General features: G+C 39.9%; 1 protein-coding gene across 3 annotated transcripts; it reads left to right on the top strand.

Moving 5' to 3' along the window:
• The first annotated feature begins 745 nt into the window (after positions 1-745).
• Positions 746-20,437, top strand: LSM14A (LSM14A mRNA processing body assembly factor). 3 transcript variants are annotated; one of them, XM_037408763.1, is made up of 10 exons: positions 746-1,145; positions 8,957-9,120; positions 10,389-10,521; positions 11,552-11,671; positions 13,455-13,631; positions 13,940-14,002; positions 14,687-14,866; positions 16,374-16,545; positions 17,428-17,656; positions 19,087-20,437. In XM_037408763.1, exons 1-10 carry the CDS (start codon positions 1,025-1,027, stop codon positions 19,108-19,110), a joined length of 1,383 nt encoding a protein of 460 aa, XP_037264660.1. In that variant the 5' UTR covers positions 746-1,024; the 3' UTR covers positions 19,111-20,437. The 3 variants fall into 3 exon arrangements, with proteins under 3 accessions (XP_037264660.1, XP_037264659.1, XP_037264662.1); XM_037408762.1 differs by having other exon boundaries at positions 11,549-11,671; XM_037408765.1 differs by lacking the exon at positions 13,940-14,002 and having other exon boundaries at positions 11,549-11,671.
• The last annotated feature ends 96 nt before the right edge of the window (positions 20,438-20,533 follow it).

Genomic DNA, 20,533 nt, shown 5'->3' with positions numbered 1-20,533 from the left:
CTTAACAGGAAGCTCATTTGTGATTTTTACTTACGGTGGACAACTTAAGTGCAATCTCAAAACAGTGGTATTTTTGGTGTGGGTTTACTTGTACTAAAAGGGTATTTTTTCCTAATTTTGCACTTTAGTCAAGATTTCAACAGTTGCACTGCTTAGTGTTGCTTGGCAAAGTCCGACTACCCTAACACATTACTAATTGAGTAAAATGGAATCCCCCTTGAAATATAAACTAGTTACCATCACCTAAACTTCTGCAGCTCTTCACATGACTGGATTCCATATTGCTTATTAAGACTCACAATTTAGCATTCAGTCACAAGCGGCTCAGGCCTCTCTCAAAAAAAACACCCAACCCTCAAATCACCAAACCTACTTTCCCATCCCCCGGTGCTGACAGGCTACAGCATGGGGGGTGCTCCAAGCTGCTAGCCCCAAGCCCCGGCGCGCCGGTCAGGAGCCCGGGACGGGGAGCCACAGGCCCCACACGGCCCCAACTTAGCACCACTCCGGCACCGCGCACCACTCCTGGGCCGGACCAGGCCGGGAAAACGCGACGAGGCACAACCCAGCAGAGCCCGCCGGAGAAGCCGCCCTCCACGCACCGAGCAAGAGACGCCGAAGAGCCCTAGGACTCAAGGCCGCTCAGTTTCCTAATGAGGCCCAAATGGCCGCCCCCTCCCCTCAGCGCCCCCCCCCCCCCCCCGCCTCCAGCCGCCAGCTCTCGCGAGATCAGCTCCACTCCCGGCATCCATTTCGCGGCTGGAGTGAGGGGGGGCGGCTCTGAGGGAAGATGAAGGCGGCGGCCATGTTGGGAGCTTCAGGGTGCTTTTGGTGCGGGGTGTGCTGAGGGAGTCTGCGCAGGGAGAGCCGTCGCTGGGGGATCGGCGGAAGGTCGGGCTCGAAGCGGGAGGAGTAGAGCGCCTACTACGACTCTTGAGTCGAGCTTGTTTAGTTGCGTGTGCCTGGCTTCAGGAGCGCTCGGCAGGGGAGGAGGGGGGGTGTCCCTGACCGAGGAGCCAGCACCATGAGTGGGGGGACGCCCTACATCGGGAGCAAGATCAGCCTTATCTCCAAGGCCGAGATCCGCTATGAAGGGATCTTATACACCATTGACACCGAAAACTCTACTGTGGCGCTGGCCAAGGGTAAGGACCTGGCGGAGCAGAGGACTGGGCCCTGGCGGCCCGGCAACGCCTCGGGGAGGGGGCGGGTGGGGAGCGGGACCGCGGTGCGTGCGGTGGCGTGGGGACCGTTGGGGGCCCGTCGGGGATCGAGCAAGAACCTGAAACCGCGGCAGAGTCGTCCGTGGCGATGAGGAGGCCCGGGCGGCGAGGGGGAGGCCTGCAGCCTACGCGGGCCCAGCAGCAGCTGCGAGGGGGGTTTGGCGGTGCTTTGGGAAGAGCCCGCGTAGTTTCGGCCGGCGGCGCGTCCTCCCGCCATTCTCCCCGGCGGAGCGGCTGCGGCGGGGCTGTGGCGACCCGCGGCGCTTCGCGGCGGAGGTGGAAGTGAGTGAGGGGCTGGGAGAGCGGCGGCGCGACGGCGCTGCGGAGGCCCCTGCTCCCGCCGCGCGGGCTGCGCCCCCGGCTGCGGGAGGGCGTAGGGAGAGCGCCGAGCCGCCGCGGCGGGACCGTCGCTAAAAGGAGCTAGGGACGCTGCTTCGTTAGGGGCTGCTCCAGGGAGTCCCGAACAGAGTAAAAGTATGAAACCCTAAGCGGCGGAAGCGGTGCAGGAGAGGAAGGCTGGGAAGAGGATTTCTTTGCATCGTAAGAATTCCAGACCTACAGGTTACAGGGCCGGAACTCTTGATTCTGGGGTAGGAGACAGCTCGGGTCTAAAGGGGGTCCTGTGGGTGCTAGGTTATCGACAAAGAAGGCTGATGTATGTGTAAGAAAGTTAGGATGGTAAGTTTACTGAGAAGAGTAGTCAGAGGCTGGGGAGTAAAATAGAGAATCTCTGAAACTGGGTGTCCAAAGGACTTTGCTGTTTCTTGCACATTATAATGCACACTCAATACAGGTGTATTAGCCGTGGCAGTGAGTGTGTAATATTCAGGTAAAACATAGAATTTTTAACAACATCTTTTTAATAGATTCTGCAAAACTCAGTGGTATTTTACATTTCTTGACTCTGTAAAGTCTTGCTAAATAATCTAAATGCATATGTAAAAGCAGAGAGTTTATCTGGCCATCAGGTAAGGGGGAAAATTGCTCCTCATGCGAATTAAATTTTTGGGACTGAGAGCATTCCAAACCTCAGTTCCTGTTTGCTATGATAGGCTTAGCGTTCTAGCATAACGACAGTCTGTTACATTTTACATAGGTGCTGTTTATAATCGTTAGTCTGTGGAGTTGATACCACGTAGCAGTTTCTTTGCTTTCATCTCACATTGGCCTTTGTGGTAATTGTTGTTCTTGTGCATTGTCGCTTTAAGACCACCCCACCCCCACACCCCCTTCCAATTATTATTTAAGAAATAGGTTGCTTTGTTTATGAACTCCTGTATGCATGCTTTGAAATGCCTTATGGTAGGTTTGGTCCCAGGTCCCAGGTTTGCATAGTTCATTTATGGGGCATGTAGCTTTCAAGATGTGTTTTCCACTTCTGAGGTTGCCTTTAGGTTAAATTACTGTTTCTGGAATTGCATTATCTGTTTAAAAATGACAGATAGTATTTGTTTATATGAGAAGAAGGTGAGCACTGTGAATAGATGTTTAGAAATTCCAGTAGCATGTTGTGATTGTTAAGGTTTGTACAAAAGCACTTACAAGAATATCGACCTTGAGGAGCTTGTGATAGTCTTGCCCTAAATTAGACAGGTTTAGTGCTGACCAAGCCACTTTTGCATGACTTCTCAAGTGTGGTTAAGTCATGTTATGGCATATCTGCCAAAGTGTACATATTTAAGATAGATCAAACTACAGTTACAAATCTAATCTACTTTTTTCCCATAGCTCTCATCAGAAATGTAAATGTAAACCATTAAATTAGCTTTAATAAAACTTGGCTGTGTTAGCTGAAGAATGCGTGTTTTGTAATAGTGTCATGATTCAGAAGAGAATAAACCAGTATTTCTAGGCCACCTGGAACCAAAAATCTTGAGATCAATCTGGAAGCTGATAACAACTGTATTAGACCAAAACAGTTCACTGTGCTTGCGAACAAAATGCTGAACTCTAGAGTATTGAAGTTTCTGAATAAATGAAGACTTAGGTCATATGAATGTGACATGATAGCATATATGTGAGGTGGCAAATGTGGTTAATTGTGGTTGGGTCCATATGTGAAAAAAGCAGATCTTCCTTCTGAACTGTCAGTAGCTGTAAATATGTTGACCAGTTAATTGTTATCTCTTATTCCTGTGGCGAGTACAGCAGTCAAACCAGACCATGGATCTTTGGCACAAATGTCAAATTTTCTGCCAAAAAGAGACAAAAAAGGCCCCAAAAGGTGACTTCATGCTTCCAGTTGATCTGCTATGTAGCTGGCTCCACGTGACTGTTAACCTGGGTCAAGCGCAGGGTGACTTATTAATTTCCTAACTAAAATCACTGAAATTGTTTGTTTCATAAAGTGCAAAGGTAAAGGTAGAATCTGTTCTTGAATAACTACGGATTTGCATAATAATAGGACTTCTGTGGGCAAACTGAAGTCTGAAATGAATCTTGTGAAGTTGTACGTGTGGAATGCCTTCATTTCTCTTCAATCTGCAATTTTAGACAGAAATAAGTTTTTGCTGACAGGGTACTGCTGATTGTAGTCTTGACTTACTGAGGTTCAATCTCCTACAATTCTCTAATCAGCATTTTATTTACAAAGCTGTGATCCTGCCACTAGCAAAAGTTGTGGCCTCTGTCACGCACATTAGAGGAAGACTTCCATCTATGTCGGATTCCAAATATTAAGCAAGCTATACAAGTATTTTAGGGTTTTATGTGTTAGTGGCGCATATTTTTTCTTTGGATTGCCATCTTTTCAGAGCTGCTGTTTGGAACCAAAAAACATCCACTCTTATTCTCAAGTTTCAAGTTGAATTAACTTGGCATGTTTTTCCAGTTCATCTTTCTAATTCATACTTAGGTTTTTAAACACCATTAAGTCCAACCAATTTAAGAATAAAGTGTTAGCAAGCTGTGGTTAAGAGTAAAATTTTCTTGCTGTAAACGGATTGAAGCCCTACCTGGGGCAGTTACAGAATAATCGTGACAGATTGTGGATCTTGTGTGTTGCAGCATTAAAACTAGATGTGATCTTTCATGCTAGTGATACAGAATGTCTTCCTATTTCAAGGCACCTATTTGAAGAGATAGATTTTTAATCTGGCTAAGCTGTGTAAGAACAGTCACATTGGGTCAGAAAAGGCTGTTCCCTGCCAACAAAAGGGAATCCTTAGGATTTTGAGTATAAGAAACAAGGAAATTACATGCTGTCTCTCTGGTATCATGCATCAGTTTTCACTTATCAGCTGTTGGACCACTGAGAGTTGCATTTGGAACCATTATAATTAATATATTGTTAACAGAATAGTAGTTAAACTTGCGGCATTTTCAGCCATCTGTGATAGTCTTTCCCTAGTCTAACGACACATGAAAAAGAAAACTTCCCTTTCTTTTAGACTTTTATGCAGTATTAATTGAGTGAAAGCCTCAGAGACATAGACAGAAGAAAGTTAAATTCTGGTGAAGGCTTAAGCATTTCTTAGAGTTCAGGGGTAGGAGCAGGGAAGGGAAGTGTTAAATCTGTATCAAGTTTTTATGAAATTGTTTTTTTAGTTAAGTGACATGCTTCCTTGATGTATTGAGGTTTAGGGCATGTGTGCCAAACCAGTCCTGTGCATAGTGTGTCACAGCAGAAAAATTCCTCTTGTCAAAGCGCACTCCTGGCTACTTCTCTCATATCTGTCTGCCTGTTAACTTACCACCCCTGCAAATAAGGGACTGCAGACTGAATTAATTGTTCAGAAGGTACGAGCCTGCCACAAACTGGTTCCTTCACATTAATACTTTCCCTGTACTGTGGTGTGCAGGCATCTGAGCATGTTTATAGGGAAATGGTTGTGGTGTATTGCAGAGAGGTGGGAGCTGAAGTGGTCTCATAGTTGTCATGCTTCTCATTGGGTGCCTTAAGCATGGGGGGAGACTGATTTCTCTGTGTGTATGCGATGTATGAAGTCAGGCTGATAAGATTGTGTCAGTGCTGCATACAGAGACTGAACCACCTATTTGCCAGTGATTCACGTTATGTGGGACCAGTCCTCTTTTGCTAGTAGAATATATAGGTTTGCTTCTGATTAACACCGTATTTTTCTGAGTTAATCAATGGGTAATCATTTCTGTTAATTGATAGGGAAAGCTGCGATGTTTTCCTGGGATGCTATAGTAGTATAATACAGTAATATACATTGAAACATAGTGTAGTAGTAACATTGAATGAAGTCAATCAAAATCTGTACAAAAATATTTGCAGCGCTTTGATATGAAATTGGTGGAACTACTTGGGCAAAAAGTCACATGCATGAATCCTGTTAGACTCAACAGTGTTGGTTTCTTTCTAGCTAGGTACTTAATTGTGTGTATTTATGCTGACAAGAAATAAGTTTGCTTTTAACATGTGATGGTTGCCTTTAGTCAGCAAGACCCTAAGCCAGTTTAACTCATTAAAAATAAACAAACAAAAAAAAACCCCACCCCAACAACAAAACCCAACCCAACCAACCAAAACCCACAAAAAAACTTAAATTGACCAAAGTAAGATTAAATGGATTTACCATAGTCCTGGTAAGTGCTGTAAGATTACCTTATCCTCCACGTGCTTATTTTCATTTCCTCTCACTCTTCAGTATTTTGCTATATATGAACCACTGCACCTTGTTCTGAAGGAGGGGTGTAGTCTGGGGAAGTACCCCAAGAGAGAGTGCTTGATAGAGCTCTACGACTGCTGCCGCTTCCATACCTTGTGGTTTTCATACTCTGGTAACTTAGTATTTCTGATTATGCAAAGCTATGGTAAAAGCTATTTCTTTTGAAATCTTGTTGCACTGGCCACCTTTTATATTAGTCTTGAGTGAGCTCAGATTATGTAATATCCTAATCCAAGCTAGGACAGAAGAAACTGGAAAGATAGCTATTTATCCCTTTGAGAAATATTAAAAGTAACATTCAACTCTTTATGTTGTACTGCTATCTGAAGAACCTAGTTGGGATAGATACTGCAAAAACATTCAGTAGCCCTTATCCTGAACTGCTTTCTTAGATTACTGCACATGCAGTTCTGGTTCCTTGCTTTAGAAGGAAATTAGATTTGGGAATGGTTGGTTTTGTTGTGTTGCGGGGTGAGAGGGGAAGGTTGAACTCCCAATCAGAGCAAGTTTGCTTATCCCTCTCCAGCAGAGCTTGTCTTCATTGGACAAAATTGTCTTTATATTTTGCAGAAACTAAAACCAGTTTGGTTTGGGGCAGGGGAGAGGTAGGGGAAAAAACCCCCGAACTCTTAGTAGCGGTTCTTTATGTGTTTTGTTGCAAAACTATTGAGGACCTTATTAGCGTCTTGGTCTGGTTGCACAGACAACTGAATCTCTGAAAGATTAATTTTTTGCTATTGAAAACATTTCATTTTGCTGTTTTCATAACTTTATGATGGGGAGAAAGATAAATTTTTTGACATACAGTAAAATACCTTTACCTCTTTTAAGGTGTCATTAGATGAAAGTTAGGTTGTTCACTTTTCTCTTTAATTGATTTAGAACAGGGAAAGGTAATTGCTAGGAGTTTAAGTATTGCTATATGTGTCATGTGATGCTGGTATTAATAGTAAAATACTTATCCATGCAGCGTAGTGCTGACTTAGAAGTACTTTCAAAGCAGATTTCTTCCATAGTTCATCTTACTTTAATTTCTGTGTAAAGGTGGGATGTGATTCTCTAGCTTACTACCCTTTTTCATGGTGTTCCTGCTGCTTGGTTCCTTCACTTTCGCTAGAAAGTAAAATACTTCAGTAACTTACTGATCGTGCTCTGGCCGTTATTGTGCACCTTCATAGACAAAATGGCTACTGAAGCAACCATTTCAGCGTGGGACAGAGAGAACCAATGCAAAATCAACTTCAGTTTTACTTACCGAGACAGTAGGTCAAATGATGGAATGAAGAGCCAAGTTAATTTATTAGTTATCCAATAGAGTATAGGATGGCCAGAAAGTGAGGGTGGATTCTCTCTCGGTCAAGTCAGTGAGATAGAAAAGCCTGATGAATAGAAAGCAACAGAATGAACTAAGGTAATGCATATGACCAGTTGACAATGTTGTTAAGCTATTGTGTATTACTTAGAGTTAATTTCTGCAAATTCTTCAGCTTCAGATTATCTTTTTCTGTAGAGAAAGAAAAGACTTTTATCTTACAAAGATTGAAATTCACTTAACAGTATATGCCTTTTTACAGCGCTTACATTTTATAGTACCATTCAGAGCAGACTTTCAGATGAACAGAAATAGAAAAGTTGATTAAATTCAGCTCAGTAGATGATGTAAGTATGAACAAGATAATTGTAACCACTTAATGTTATTTTTCGTTGTAGTGTGGAGTTGATCTCTTTACCCCTGAATTATGCTTCTCAAAAATATTTGTAATACTTGACTGATAAGCTCTGTTTATGCAGTATTAGAAGAAGCAGCAGTGATGGAAGATGGTTGGTGCAGCCTGAGAAATGACTCTGTACCACTTTGTACACCTCTACAGGAAACTCTGCTTTTCTTGACTAATGGTTTTATGGCTGCAAATAAGCGCCTAATGATGTCTCCAAATTGTTGATGCATCTGAAAATGGAGGGAAAACTAATTCTGGTAAATTAAAACAAAATACAGATGTTTTCTCAGCATAAACTGTAGTACCTTACAAAGCAAACAAAAAACCTCTTTTAAAAGGCTAGAACAAAGACAATCAGGAGGGATTGTTAAAGCTGCAGCAAGTTGTTTTTCAGTAGAATGTGACTGTCATGATTCCCCCCCCTGCCCCCTAGTTTCAATTAATGGTTTAAATTTTGCTTACAAAACTCCAGCTGTTGGAGACATAGCTCTTACTCAGATGCACTTGTTTGTTTCACTTTATGTTCACCTACAGTTGGCAGTCTCAAGGTGAGAAGCCTTGGAAAGGGTAGTGCAAGTGATGCTATCTGTGTACAGTGGTAGTGATTATATGTAGTGCAAAGGGAAAAGCATGGTAAGCTTCATCGCTACATAATCTGAAAACTGTTGCAGTTCAGTACATAAAAATAAATTTAATGTCTTGATATGTTGCACACTATGCAGACCTGCTGAGGAAGACAGTTGTGCCCCAGTGAGTTTAACTTGACAGAGATCATATGAACCTTACACCAGCAAGAATGCGTTTTGCTTAGTAAAAGTTGTATGTACATACCACAGAATTTCTAATTTTTATGTAAAACTTGATTCAGATCTTGAATCTATTGAGAAATGCTTTGGTTTTGGTAATTTTTAATAGTCTAGTTTCTAGTAGTAGTAGCGGGTTTTTTTCTAATTTACAAGTGCAGAATATGAAGTATGTAAACTCATCTAGTCCTTGAGTCACAGAGCTGACATACCAGCCTTTGTTGGTGTTGCTGCTGCTATAATATCCAGAAAGTGTGAACTTAGCAAAAACTGCTTTGCTGCTGCCCCTTATCCTCACGAAACGGTCAAAATACTCAATGTGTGAGTGACAGCATAAATGATGTCTCAGTAAGGAATAGAAGAGGTGTCTGTGCTTGATTTTTAACAGAAATTTTTAAGATCAAATTACTTATGTCTGACCAGTTGATAATGGCAAAGAGTATGCTGTCTATTTAATAAGCTTTTTTGCTCAACAGAATATTACTCTTTCTAAAGCTGTTGATCTCTGCAGTATAATTTAAAACTTTTTTGGTGAATGGAGGATGCTCTTATTTTCTTCTCTCTCCTCGATTTTGCAGTTCGCTCCTTTGGCACAGAAGATAGACCAACTGATAGACCTATACCACCTCGTGATGAAGTCTTTGAGTATATTATATTCCGTGGCAGTGACATTAAAGACCTAACTGTCTGTGAGCCACCAAAGCCTCAATGTTCTTTGCCACAGGATCCTGCTATTGTTCAGGTAAGCCAAAAAATATTTTTAGATGTTGCTGAAGCTAAAACCTGGTAGCTTTAAGTACCCTCTACGTGAGTGTTTAAAAATTAAAATGTTTATTGCTGTAAAGATCACAACCCAAGGTTAAGAACTCTGGAAAGATTTTCTTCTTTTGAATTGTGTCTTTAATTGTGCAATTCAAGGTTGAAATGTAACTCTAGCGTAATGTACCGGATGCCAAAGCAGACAGTTTTTCAGAAACAGCTAAGGACTTTTGGTAGGTGTTGATGCCTTTTTTTGAAGCTACTTGGCTTAGGAGGGCACGTATGCAAGACTTACTGGAAAGATGAGACTTGGTATAAGTCAAATGAAGTAGATACTCAAATTTCTTCAGATCATTAGTGATTAAAGTGTTTTATCTAGCTATATAGGCTTTATACTAAAGGGCAGCTATTTACAAAGGGAATACTTGGTTGCTGAAGGGAGAGAAGCTTGCAGCTTGAAGCCTTGAGGGTGAATTAATCTGTTACTTCATAGTAAATGGACTGAGAGAGAGTTACTTTGGATCTTTAAAATTTGTTGTCTTGTTGATTGTGCTTGTGGGATGTCTTAAAATCATCCCTGAGAGCAAGATGGATGATGGTTCAAATGGAACTTGATAATTCCATAATATAAAATTCTTGATATTTCCTTACAAATTACCTTTGCAATCTTCTTAAAGTCTTTTGCTAAATTCGGTGCAGCTCCTTTTGTAAGTGGCAGCTGTGATCTGTGAAATTGCTAACCCCAGTAATAGTAACCCCACCCTCCTCCAGTATGTTTGGGTCTTTCATTCTTTGTGTGGCTTTTGAAACTTAGGGGAAAAGAGAGGACATTTTTCAAGTTGCCAACAGAAGCTTACACATCCGTTTGACAGAAGAGTCCAGTATGTGAGGTTGTAGAGAAAAGTGTGCAAAGTTTTATGGTACTGTTTTCACAAGTTAGTGATATTGGAAAGGGTAAAAGTGCTCTCTAAACTGTCTAAGTACTTGTGAAAATGTTTTCTGCTAACTGTTACCTGGTTTGGGTTTTCATGCAGAATAACGTGTGTGATTTCTTTTTCTTGTGTTGTCTTTGCTTCTGTGTTAAAGCAGTTAAATTGTTGATATTAAAAAATGCAACTTTATGAATGTTTAGGTCTTCTATATGTATTGGCTACAGTGGTGGTGGTAAGGTAAATTTAATGAATAGTTCTAGAGTTTCTGCACATCTTACCTTGCAGAACTATTTCCTGCTTTTTGTTTTTTTGTCTTTAGTCTTCACTAGGATCTTCAACTACATCTTCATTCCAGTCTGTGGGGTCCTATGGTCCTTTTGGCAGAATGCCTGCATACAGTCAGTTCAGTCCAAGCCCACTGGTGGGACAGCAGTTCAGTGCTGTTGGAGTTGGTATGTTCATTTTTATTATTTGGTGTTTTCCCATAAGTGAAGTTGCAGGCTTGTGCCTAGACAGTAATCAGTGGTTACTATTCCATCAGTCTTACCCTAAGGGCAGATCCCAAGTCTTCTATCTGTAATCAGTCCCACAGTTCAGCTCAAAAGTAGTTCTTCGTAGTCAAATCAAAGCAATTATGATTGAGAACTAAACATCCTATTTCAGCGGGAGAAGTGGGGAAAGGTTCCTGTATTTATGAATTCCTTTTATTTCATACATATTCATTACATTGATCGTGTATTCCTTACATTTCCCAAGTGGCAGGGACACCCCTTCCACAAGAGCCCCATAGCTGTGTTGTCAACATCTGGTATCCCAGGTTGACCGACCAGGTGGTGTGTGCCTTAACCCAGGGGTTGGATTATTCAGTAGTCCGTGTGCCAGCACACTCCTGCAGCTATGCATGAGAGGTTAGCTTGGCACGAAGTACATGCTTGAAGTATTCTTTTATACTGCACGTGCTCTCTTAGACTCACCAACCAACTTTGATTCCTCCCTCAAAAGGTTTTTATTTCACCTTTTTGGTTTTTACATATATTTTTGTAACTGTTAGGGCATCAGTGCTACTCATGGTGCTGAAAATGTTGGCCATGCGAAAAGAAGGCTGTAGAATTGGCCATAACTTGATACCAGTTAATAAGATGTGACAGTCATATTTTTGGTTAAAGCTGTTAAGTGAAATATATGCCAATAATGTTTGTTTGTTATTCTGTAAGATGCTGTTATGACTATGCTATGTTAATACTTGTGATATTCAGTTAGCAGTGCTTTTCTACTTATTTTTAGATAAAAAGCATCAAGATGTTAGTTTTACCAACTTACTATGAATACATACATTTCATTAAACTCCCAAGTGTATGGGAATGGCAGACTTAGGTGGTCATTCTATAATACACCTAATATGGCTTCACTAATCATTTAGTACTAATTTAAAAAAAAAAGTCTAAACCAGGTTTTACAACTATATTATTTCTTTCAAAGCAGGAGGTTCATTAACATCTTTTGGAACAGACTCTTCAGCCAGCGCTAGCATGTCCCAGAGCACTGCAGTGGGTTCTGCATTTACAACAGATGCAAGATCTCTAAAAACACAGATGTCTCAAGGTAAATCTTACTGAATAACTCTTTGATCATTTTTGACCAGTTGTGCCCCCATAACTTAAGTAGTTTCCAGAAATGCTAACGAAGCTAGCTGAATTCTGTCATGAAAACACTTGGTATTAAAACCAGAAAGCACTGAGAGGTTTTGTTCTTGCTCTTTAAATGTGTTTTCCTACATCTTGGCATGCTGGATACATAACTGTTAGCAACACATTTGTTATCCTTAAAGCATCTGTATTGAGGAGCAGGACTTATTTCAGTTGAATAATGTTAGCAAATAGGTACATATGGAAATTCTATATATAGTTTTACTGATAGCATGACAAAACTGAAGATACTTCATGATGATTGAAGTCCTGCTTATAATTTTTAAATTTTTATTCCTAACAATATTTTTTGTTAATGCATATTTATGTAAATAACATTAACAGCCGGCTTGACTCCCTGTAGAGACAGTGACATGGCAGTTAAGTCAGCTTAATAGTGATAGAAACTGTATGGATAGTTTGTATAATATTGGAGAAAGAAAGAAGCAAAAAGGAAATGGTTGATGCAGAGTGGCAAAGAAAAAAAGAGATGCTGAGCACCTTCACCCTCACTTTTCATGCAGGTATCTTAAGACTGCTCCTTAAAATCTGCAAGACTTTATTTCGTGCTCTTCTACTCTTTATTGCTGTGAGTTAGTGTGTGCTAAGATACATTCTTAATGCTTTTTTTAAGTTTATGCAGTCGTGTTAAAAGGCAGAAGGCTTCATAGCAAACAAGGGTGTTTTTCCAAAATTCTAGTTGAGGTTTGTGCTTTCTAGGATTGAGTGGATTACCAAAAATAGATTCTACTGTGTTGCGTTAGTTGTAGGGGGGGAAAAAGTACGCTGAGCATTTATGCTGTCTCTATTGAAAGAGTAGGTTGGTTTTCTGTAGGTGAAATTAAAACTTGTATGATTCTCAGACTAATATATGACATATTCTCCAGATGAAATACGTTCTGCCACAGAATTTACTGTGGGGCACTAAAAAGCTTTTTCCTCTGTGTGTTAGCTTTTAAAAATATTTTGTCATCTTTGTAGATTGTAAGTGTGGTGTGATTGGTTTTGGGGTTGGGTTATTGGGTTTTTTTGTTCAGCTTTTTTTATGGAATGCAGTCTTACTTTCTTAACTGGGACTGGAGTCTTATTCTAACTTCTTAGTAGATTTACCTATGTGATGTCATAAACTTGTCTGGCCAGATCAAATGTCTCCATTCTAATCATGCTTCTGGCTCTAGTCACTCATGCTGCAAATTGAAATGTATGAACAGCACTTCGTGAGGAAGCTTTCACAGCTCCTTCATCTGCGTTATGGCTGGCAGTAGCCATCACTGTTCATTTATTTTGTGGTAATCATACAACAGAGTGCACTAGATGAAATTTCAGTATCGCAACTGGTTCTCTGCCTCTGGAAGCAGTCACTTGCCACTTGGCTTTCTAGGGAAGCAGAGTATTTTTACCTCCTGTCAATCAAAAAATTTCATTCCATAGCTAAATGCGCATCATGGATGGGTTGGTAGGGATTAATTGTCCTACCCATTTTTTTCTTTTAGACTGGGGGAAGGGAAATTGCTAAGTATCCTTCATTCTGGATTAGTGGATCTGAGGGTGCAGAAATATTTATTTCTTCTTTGGACACAGCTGTCTTTGACTGGTAAGGCAGATAAATCTGTCAGCCTAGATTGGTTGAGACCAGTAACTCAAATCTGTAGATGAGAAATAACTCTGGGTTTTGGTTTTCTTTTGGTTTTTTTCCCCAGGTCGTTCCAGCCCTCAGATAGATCACTTGAGAAGGAGCCCCACCATGGAACAAGCAGTACAAACAGCTTCAGCCCACTTGCCTACTCCAGCACCAGTTGGGAGGAGGAGTCCTGTACCAGCCAGACCTTTGGTGTCTGCTAGCCAAAAATCGTTAGAGAATCAAGAGCACAGACGAGGTAGTTTTGGATAATTTTCATACAGTTTGTTTTCTTCCATACACATATGAAGTGCTCTTTTTTAAGGGTAATACAGGAATTTTCCTGCTGGTAGACTGGTCAGCAGAGACCTGGATTATATAAATTGCTTTCTAAAGTCAAGCATATATTCTAAGTTGTTTTTTTTTTTTTTCTTTTAAGAATTAAACTTGTGGTTTGCTTTTATAGGTTTGGATTTTTTTGAAATCTGAACCATATAATTATATACAAAAGTATGATCAAAAATACCTAATAGGATAAACAAATAATTTTTTTATTTCCAACTTTAGCTGAAGCACACAAGGTTTCAAGATCAGAAAATGAACTCAGAAATGAAAACAAACGACAAATTGGTAAATCTTGTTTTGAGAAATAGCTATCATTGTTTTCAGACTTCATTAAGTCTTCAAGTCTGCTAAAGTACAGCGTTGTGTATACTTTGCAAAACTGCGAGGGCTTTTGTTTCTAACATCCAGAAATCTTGCAGTTCAAATTACAGTAATAAAGAATTCATCTATTAAAAGGCTTTTACATAATTGTTTCTAATGGGTAACAATAACTTTGCCCTGGGCCAGAATAATACAAGCACAAAAAGTCAGCGTTAAAGAGAAAAATCTCTTCTGTTTGCTCTGTATTAAGCAATTTGAATAAAAATGCAAAACCAAGCACTATTAATGGATTTATAAACACAACAGCATGAAAAAAAAGTGTTAACTTTCTACAAAAATACTTGACTGAAAAGTCATTAACATTTTAACTCTTCTTATGAAAGCTTTTAATGAGTTCTAGAAAGTCGTTTAGTACCATTATGCTTTCTGTGTCACTGTTGTGATTATTGTAAGTGATTTTACAAATTACAAGCTGCTCCGCCAGGACTTTAAACAACAGAAGTGCGGGAAGAGGATGCATAAAGTCCCGACCTGTTAACCAGGAATTAAAAAACAAAATAAAAAACCCCACCCAAAAAACCAACCATGCCCCACCCTCAACGAAAATCCAGTCTACAAAACCAAACCGAACAATTTCCCTCTTTTCAGTTCCAGGTGGACCATCAGCACGGAGGGGCCGTGGAGGTCACAGAGGGGGCCGAGGAAGATTTGGCATTAGGAGGGATGGTCCAATGAAGTTTGAGAAGGACTTTGACTTTGAAAGTGCAAATGCACAATTCAACAAGGAGGAAATTGATAGAGAATTTCATAATAAACTTAAACTGAAAGGTAAACCAATTTTTGCTTAAAATTTGAGTGTGGAAAAACTGTCTTGCTGTTTTAATATCCTACCTTGGAGAACAACTTTCAAAAGGTGGCATACCACATTTAGTCTCACTTGCAGTCATTAAGAAATAAGTAAAATTAACAAGTAATCTGAGATCATCTACGTAATCAGATACTTGGTTCATGATTTGAGTTTTGAAGGAATTTTTAAATAGCAAGCATATTCTAATGAGTCTGTTGGTTAAAAATGCAGATTACTTGAGCAGAAGTCCCAATAGTGTTGAGTTTACTTCTGAGTTCTGGAAAAGATTTAATAGAAGACAACCCATGCTTTATGTTTTCAATTATTAATGGACCAAAAGCAATCACAAGAACAGGAGTTTGGGATCAGAACTTTGCTGGAGGATGCACAAGAGGTTAAATTTGAGAACATTTCCAGCATTTCTTTTGCTTTTTTCCTTTTCCATAGAAACACAGGAGCAGTTTGAATCCATATTGCCAACACTTCTGTTTCTCCAGCAGGCTTGTCTTTTTAATTCCCTCATTCTCTTGTGACTAGCCACCTGTTTGTTAACATGGCTGTTACTACTGTTACTATTTTTGGACAAAATTGTTACAAGTTAAAATAGGGAGTTCCCTGTTTGAGTAAATGATTGGCTGAAAGCTGGGAAACAAAAGGTAGGAACAAATGATCAGATTTCAGCGTAGGGAAAAACCACCAGTTGAGTCCCATTGGATTTGTTCTCTGGTGCTTTTCTCTTTTTCTGGATCATTTTTAAATGAGTTGGCAGTTTGCTGTTGATACTCATTTTTCAAAATAATAGAGGAAAGGGAAAGCCAACCCTAAAAAGCTACAGAAATATTTTATGAGACAGAGTGGTAATTTGTGTGTGTGTGTTGCGGAGAGCTTGAGTTGGCTATCTGAGGTTCATGCACAGCATGATGAGACGTTAAGCTGTAAGCATTTAGGAATGAGTTTATGGTCATAATAGTTAGCTATGCTGAACGATCGGCTGCTTTTTCAGTACCAGTCAAAACAGTAAGTTGAACTTGTGGCATTATCAGGAAAGAAATATATCATAAAGTCAGTTCACAGCATAATGTCTTAAATGCTGGCTGTGTGTCTCAGAGATGACAGCGAAGCCAGAAGACAGAGACATGCAAAAACACGGAATGACATTTATGAGGAATGACTGAGTGAGGCTTTTAAGACTGGAAAGGAGGGAGCTAGGAGGTTAGAAAATAGGTGGCTGTCAAATCCATTCTGCCACAGGTGGTTTTGTTAATTAAACTCATAGAGAATATAGAGGATATCAAACCTCCAGGCAGCAGCAGCAAAACATCCTAATTTGTGTCAAATTATTTGACTTCCACATTAAATTTTGGCGGAGTTTTTTGTATTTTTGAGCATTCGGTATAGTTCGTGTCTGTCTGTCTGGGAATAAGTTAACAGTGCTGTTTTGTTTAGTATGATGGTCTGGAAGGCTTCTGTTTTTTTTTTATTATCCAGAAGATAAACTTGAGAAACCAGAGAAGCCTGTAAATGGAGAAGACAAAGGTGACTCAGGTGTTGATACCCAAAACAGTGAAGGGAATGCGGATGAGGAAGATCCACTTGGACCCAACTGCTACTACGACAAAACTAAATCCTTCTTTGATAACATCTCCTGTGATGACAATAGGTATGGCCTGCAAGGGGAAGCTTGTTAGTCTACTTAATGCATGTTTATGTCATAAGGTCCTCGGTCAGCAGTACTTACTACAGTCGACTCTCTTGAATTGGAAGCGAGTAAAGCTTATTTCCACATGGAGCGGGCAAAACCAAAACAGGAATATAAAGTACGGAATTTCTTTGTGGGCGAGGTGCAGTACATCAATAGGAAGACATTTTTAAATGTTTTAGAACTATGCTTCTAGAACTTAATGTACATGCCCTAAAATCTCCTTTCCAGATTTATTAAAATAGGGGTTTAGTTTTGTTTTGCTGCTAAATTACCACTTTAGTTAAATCAATTATGACTGTGTTTTGGTAATTGTTTCTAAGTAGATGACATAACTGCCTTGGCCAGTAGTGTTGATTGAAGGGGAAGATAGCATTTCAGGAAAATGAAAGCTTATTTTGCTGTCGCCTTTTTATGAGACAGGATGGTGTGGGTTGCTGACCCCTTTTGAATTGGGGGGGTGGGGGTTTGTACTGACAGGTAAAGTAACATCTGTAACTGCAAACTCTTACTTTCTGTTTCTTGTCTTAAATTGCTGACAGCTTTTATTTATTTATTTTATGTATATTGCTGTGTGCAGAGGATACAGGCTGTAGTTCTACATGGGGAACTCTTACAGCACTGTTAATACATAATTAATGATACTGGAACATACCCCTTTTTGTTGAGTTAAATGAATTGTGGCAGACACCTAGACTCTTGCAGAAGAGATAATGTGGAGATTTACAATGTGGTTAGTGTATCACTTCTAATTTCACGGGCTTTCTGGCGATTCCTGCGAAGCCAAGGCAGTCTTAGATCTGACGTGTGTTTTAAACCAATCCTTGTTCCTTTGTGTGGCAGAGAACGGCGACCCACCTGGGCTGAAGAAAGAAGGCTAAATGCAGAGACCTTCGGAATACCGCTGCGTCCCAATCGTGGCCGTGGAGGGTACAGAGGCAGGGGGGGGATCGGCTTCCGAGGGGGAAGAGGACGAGGAGGTGGAAGAGGTGGTTTCACTGCTCCCCGAGGTTTTCGTGGTGGATTCAGAGGAGGTCGCGGAGGCAGGGAGTTTGCTGACTTTGAATATAGGGTAAAATACATTTAATGTTACTGTGACCTGACCCACTGTTCTTGGAAACCAGTGGTAGAAAAACTCGTGCTTTTAGGTTTGATGTTGAACTAGAATTTCTTGAGTAGTATTTTGCAGGTACTCCGAGCTACTTAATTGAAAGTCCATTAATGCTGAAATTTTATTTACATAACATTATTTTACTATCGGCAGCAACCAAAACTAAAAGCTACCTTTCTTCAAGTGCCCTAAATACTTGTTCTGTAGCTGGAAGTTTTTTTAATACTAAAAGTTTTGCAGATTTAATACAAGTGTTCATGTGAATTGCATTCTTCTAAGCAATATTGTAAAATGGGAATATGGAGAGAGACTAATTTGACTTGCTTCTCACGTGCAACCAACTTCTTTGAATTTTTGGAGCTTTTTTGAATTTTTGAGTTGGCACAAAGCCTATAGATCTCTAAGGTCCTGTACAACCCCTAAAATACAGTAATTGAAGTTACTGAAGTATAGCAATGACCCTTTGCAAAAAGGAAGATTTAAAAATACTTGAGTTCTGTAAGGTCCTGTTACACGCTTCTTTTTCATTATAACTTGACACAATTATATCCAGTAGCTGGTATCTTAGATGAACTTTTTCTTGAAAACAATGTAAATTCTGTTTATGAAAGCTCATTGATCACACAGATTTATGTAAATCAGCAGAGTTCTGTTGCTTACAAAACCAGAATCTTTCAATAATTTCAGTACAAGCTATTTCTCTTGGCATGAAGTGTGTAAATTCAACTCGGACGTCGGCTTGTCAAGGAACAGAGCTAATACTGATCCTAATCAGCATGCCAGTAACGAATACAGTTAACCAGATCAGTGCAAGTAAATGTAGGCTTTAACGGTTCTGACTGGAGCAGAAGAACTCTTCCTGGTGGTTTACTGCATGAGTAGTTAGGAGGTTTTTTTGAACTCCGAATCTTTGTTCTCTGCTGCCAGATTTAAATATTTCTATATATATTAAAAAAAGCGGGGGTGAGGTGGGTTGGGCTTTTTTTAATCACAGAAGCTTTCTGACTATCCCTCAGTTATTCCTTCCTTAGTTGGAAAAAATTCATCCTGTGATTTTAAAGAAACTTTTGGTAGCTGAGCATGAATTGAACTGAGGATTTGAAGATTAAAGATTTGAATTCCTGAGTGAAAGAATTTCACAGGCTTCCTGATAAGTAGGGAGGGGGTGTAAAGACTGAGGACTGGTGGCACACGTCTAGTCAGCGATGCACTGCTTCCTCGGTCTGGCACCCACTGGTGTGCTGACCAAGCACCAACCTGATGGCGTAGGGAGGTCTCCTTCCTGATCCCGGAAGGTGGGAAGTAGCCACCAAAGTGCATCTTTCCCCAGATTAATTTGTGATTCTTGTTTTGCAGAATTAATTTTAATATTTTACTGTTGTTCCCTCTAGAAAGACAACAAAGTTGCTGCATAGTCTACAAGAAAGCTGAAACCGGGTGAACGTCTAGATCTTCTTGATCCAGAGAATTAGTTTCAATCTCTGCAAAGAATGAAGTTAATTTGCTGTATACTTGTCACCAGCACTGGGATTTAACTATTTAATTTCAAAGGGGTATAATGCAGTTACTTTTGAAAAATGGCCATCTTTGAAAACAGTGAGCATTAAATATATTTGAAGCAGAAGGATAAGTGATTTCTTATGTATAGTTAATTATAAAGCAGTACTTCGATGGAGTTTAAGTATTTTTTCATCACGGAAAGGATTTTTTCTTATTACTAAACTGTATTTGATAATTGCTTCAAGTTGTAAGGACAATTGTATGCAGAAGGCCGTCGATACTGTGAGAGTTTTGATCCACTGAAGGTTGTTTTTTGGAAATCCTGTAATAGCCCTTTTGAGATAGTTGTACTTTTATCAACTAGGGTGCTGGACAGTAGAAAACTTGCTTTGTCAGTCAGATATGTACACACAGTAAATACTGTTTCTTAGGCAAAGGAAACTTTTTATATAGTTGTAAAATTCCATTATATCCCATTGCCAAAGAAACATTACAAACTTTGTATAGCTGTATAAAAAGCAACTAATTTTTTAAAGAATAAACATTTTTAAGTCGGCAAACATACTGTGTTATTGCGAAAGTTGATATGCTGAAGAACACTGAATTAGTTGGGTGTGTTTTTGTTTCTTTCTTTTAGCAGCTTTTCAGGCTTAAATGTTTGATTTTATATTTGGACTACAATGAATATTTGAAAATGTTCTTCCATTACATGAAACTGGATACGCTTTTCACTTCTCTCACAAGAATTTGGTTTTGTAGTTTCCGGCATATCACAGGATTTGACCAAATTAAGGAGATATTTTCAAATAAGGAGAAAGGAAATTTTCATATGTCAAAATTTGCAATTAATTTTACTTAGTGATAAATATTAACTTTTTTTAATAATGGAGCCAGGCACGCGAGTTTGTGATTCTCCTGCAATGCCTGGGATGAAAGTATGTCTCCAGTTGTCAATTCTTGAAATGTTAACTTTGTTGTAATACCTGTAGACATAAGCGATTTAAAGAATTCTTAGTGTTTGAAGTTGTTTGCATTTTGATAGACCATAGCTCGGAGACATTAACGATGCTGGTTCTGAGAGCGCGGGATCACAAATGACAGAGGACGGACTTTTTGCCAATTCTGAATGACTCATTACAACTTTTTGATATGCTGAAATAGAAACCCGGTCATTTGTGTCTGTGTATGTATATGAAGGCCACAGGAATAAAGGGATCCAAAGATTAAAACGTTTTGACCTAATTTGCTGTCTTGTGTTATTATTACTCGTGCTTCAGCTGGTTGTCGGGGGGATGAGGGTGCGCGGAGGGGCACCGGCGGGCACGGGGGGTCGGGGAC

This window comes from Falco rusticolus, chromosome 15 (genome assembly GCF_015220075.1).
Source record: "Falco rusticolus isolate bFalRus1 chromosome 15, bFalRus1.pri, whole genome shotgun sequence".
Classification (NCBI taxonomy): Eukaryota; Metazoa; Chordata; class Aves; order Falconiformes; family Falconidae; genus Falco; species Falco rusticolus.
This window is presented reverse-complemented; position numbering and strand designations above follow the sequence as displayed.

Excerpts from the sequence above, each read along its gene's own strand:
- LSM14A (XM_037408762.1), top strand. The coding sequence starts at position 1,025 with ATGAGTGGGGGGACGCCCTACATCGGGAGCAAGATCAGCCTTATCTCC. Across the intron at positions 1,146-8,956 it reads TACTGTGGCGCTGGCCAAGG|TTCGCTCCTTTGGCACAGAA; the intron begins GTAAGGACCTGG and ends TCGATTTTGCAG. Across the intron at positions 16,546-17,427 it reads ATCTCCTGTGATGACAATAG|AGAACGGCGACCCACCTGGG; the intron begins GTATGGCCTGCA and ends TTTGTGTGGCAG.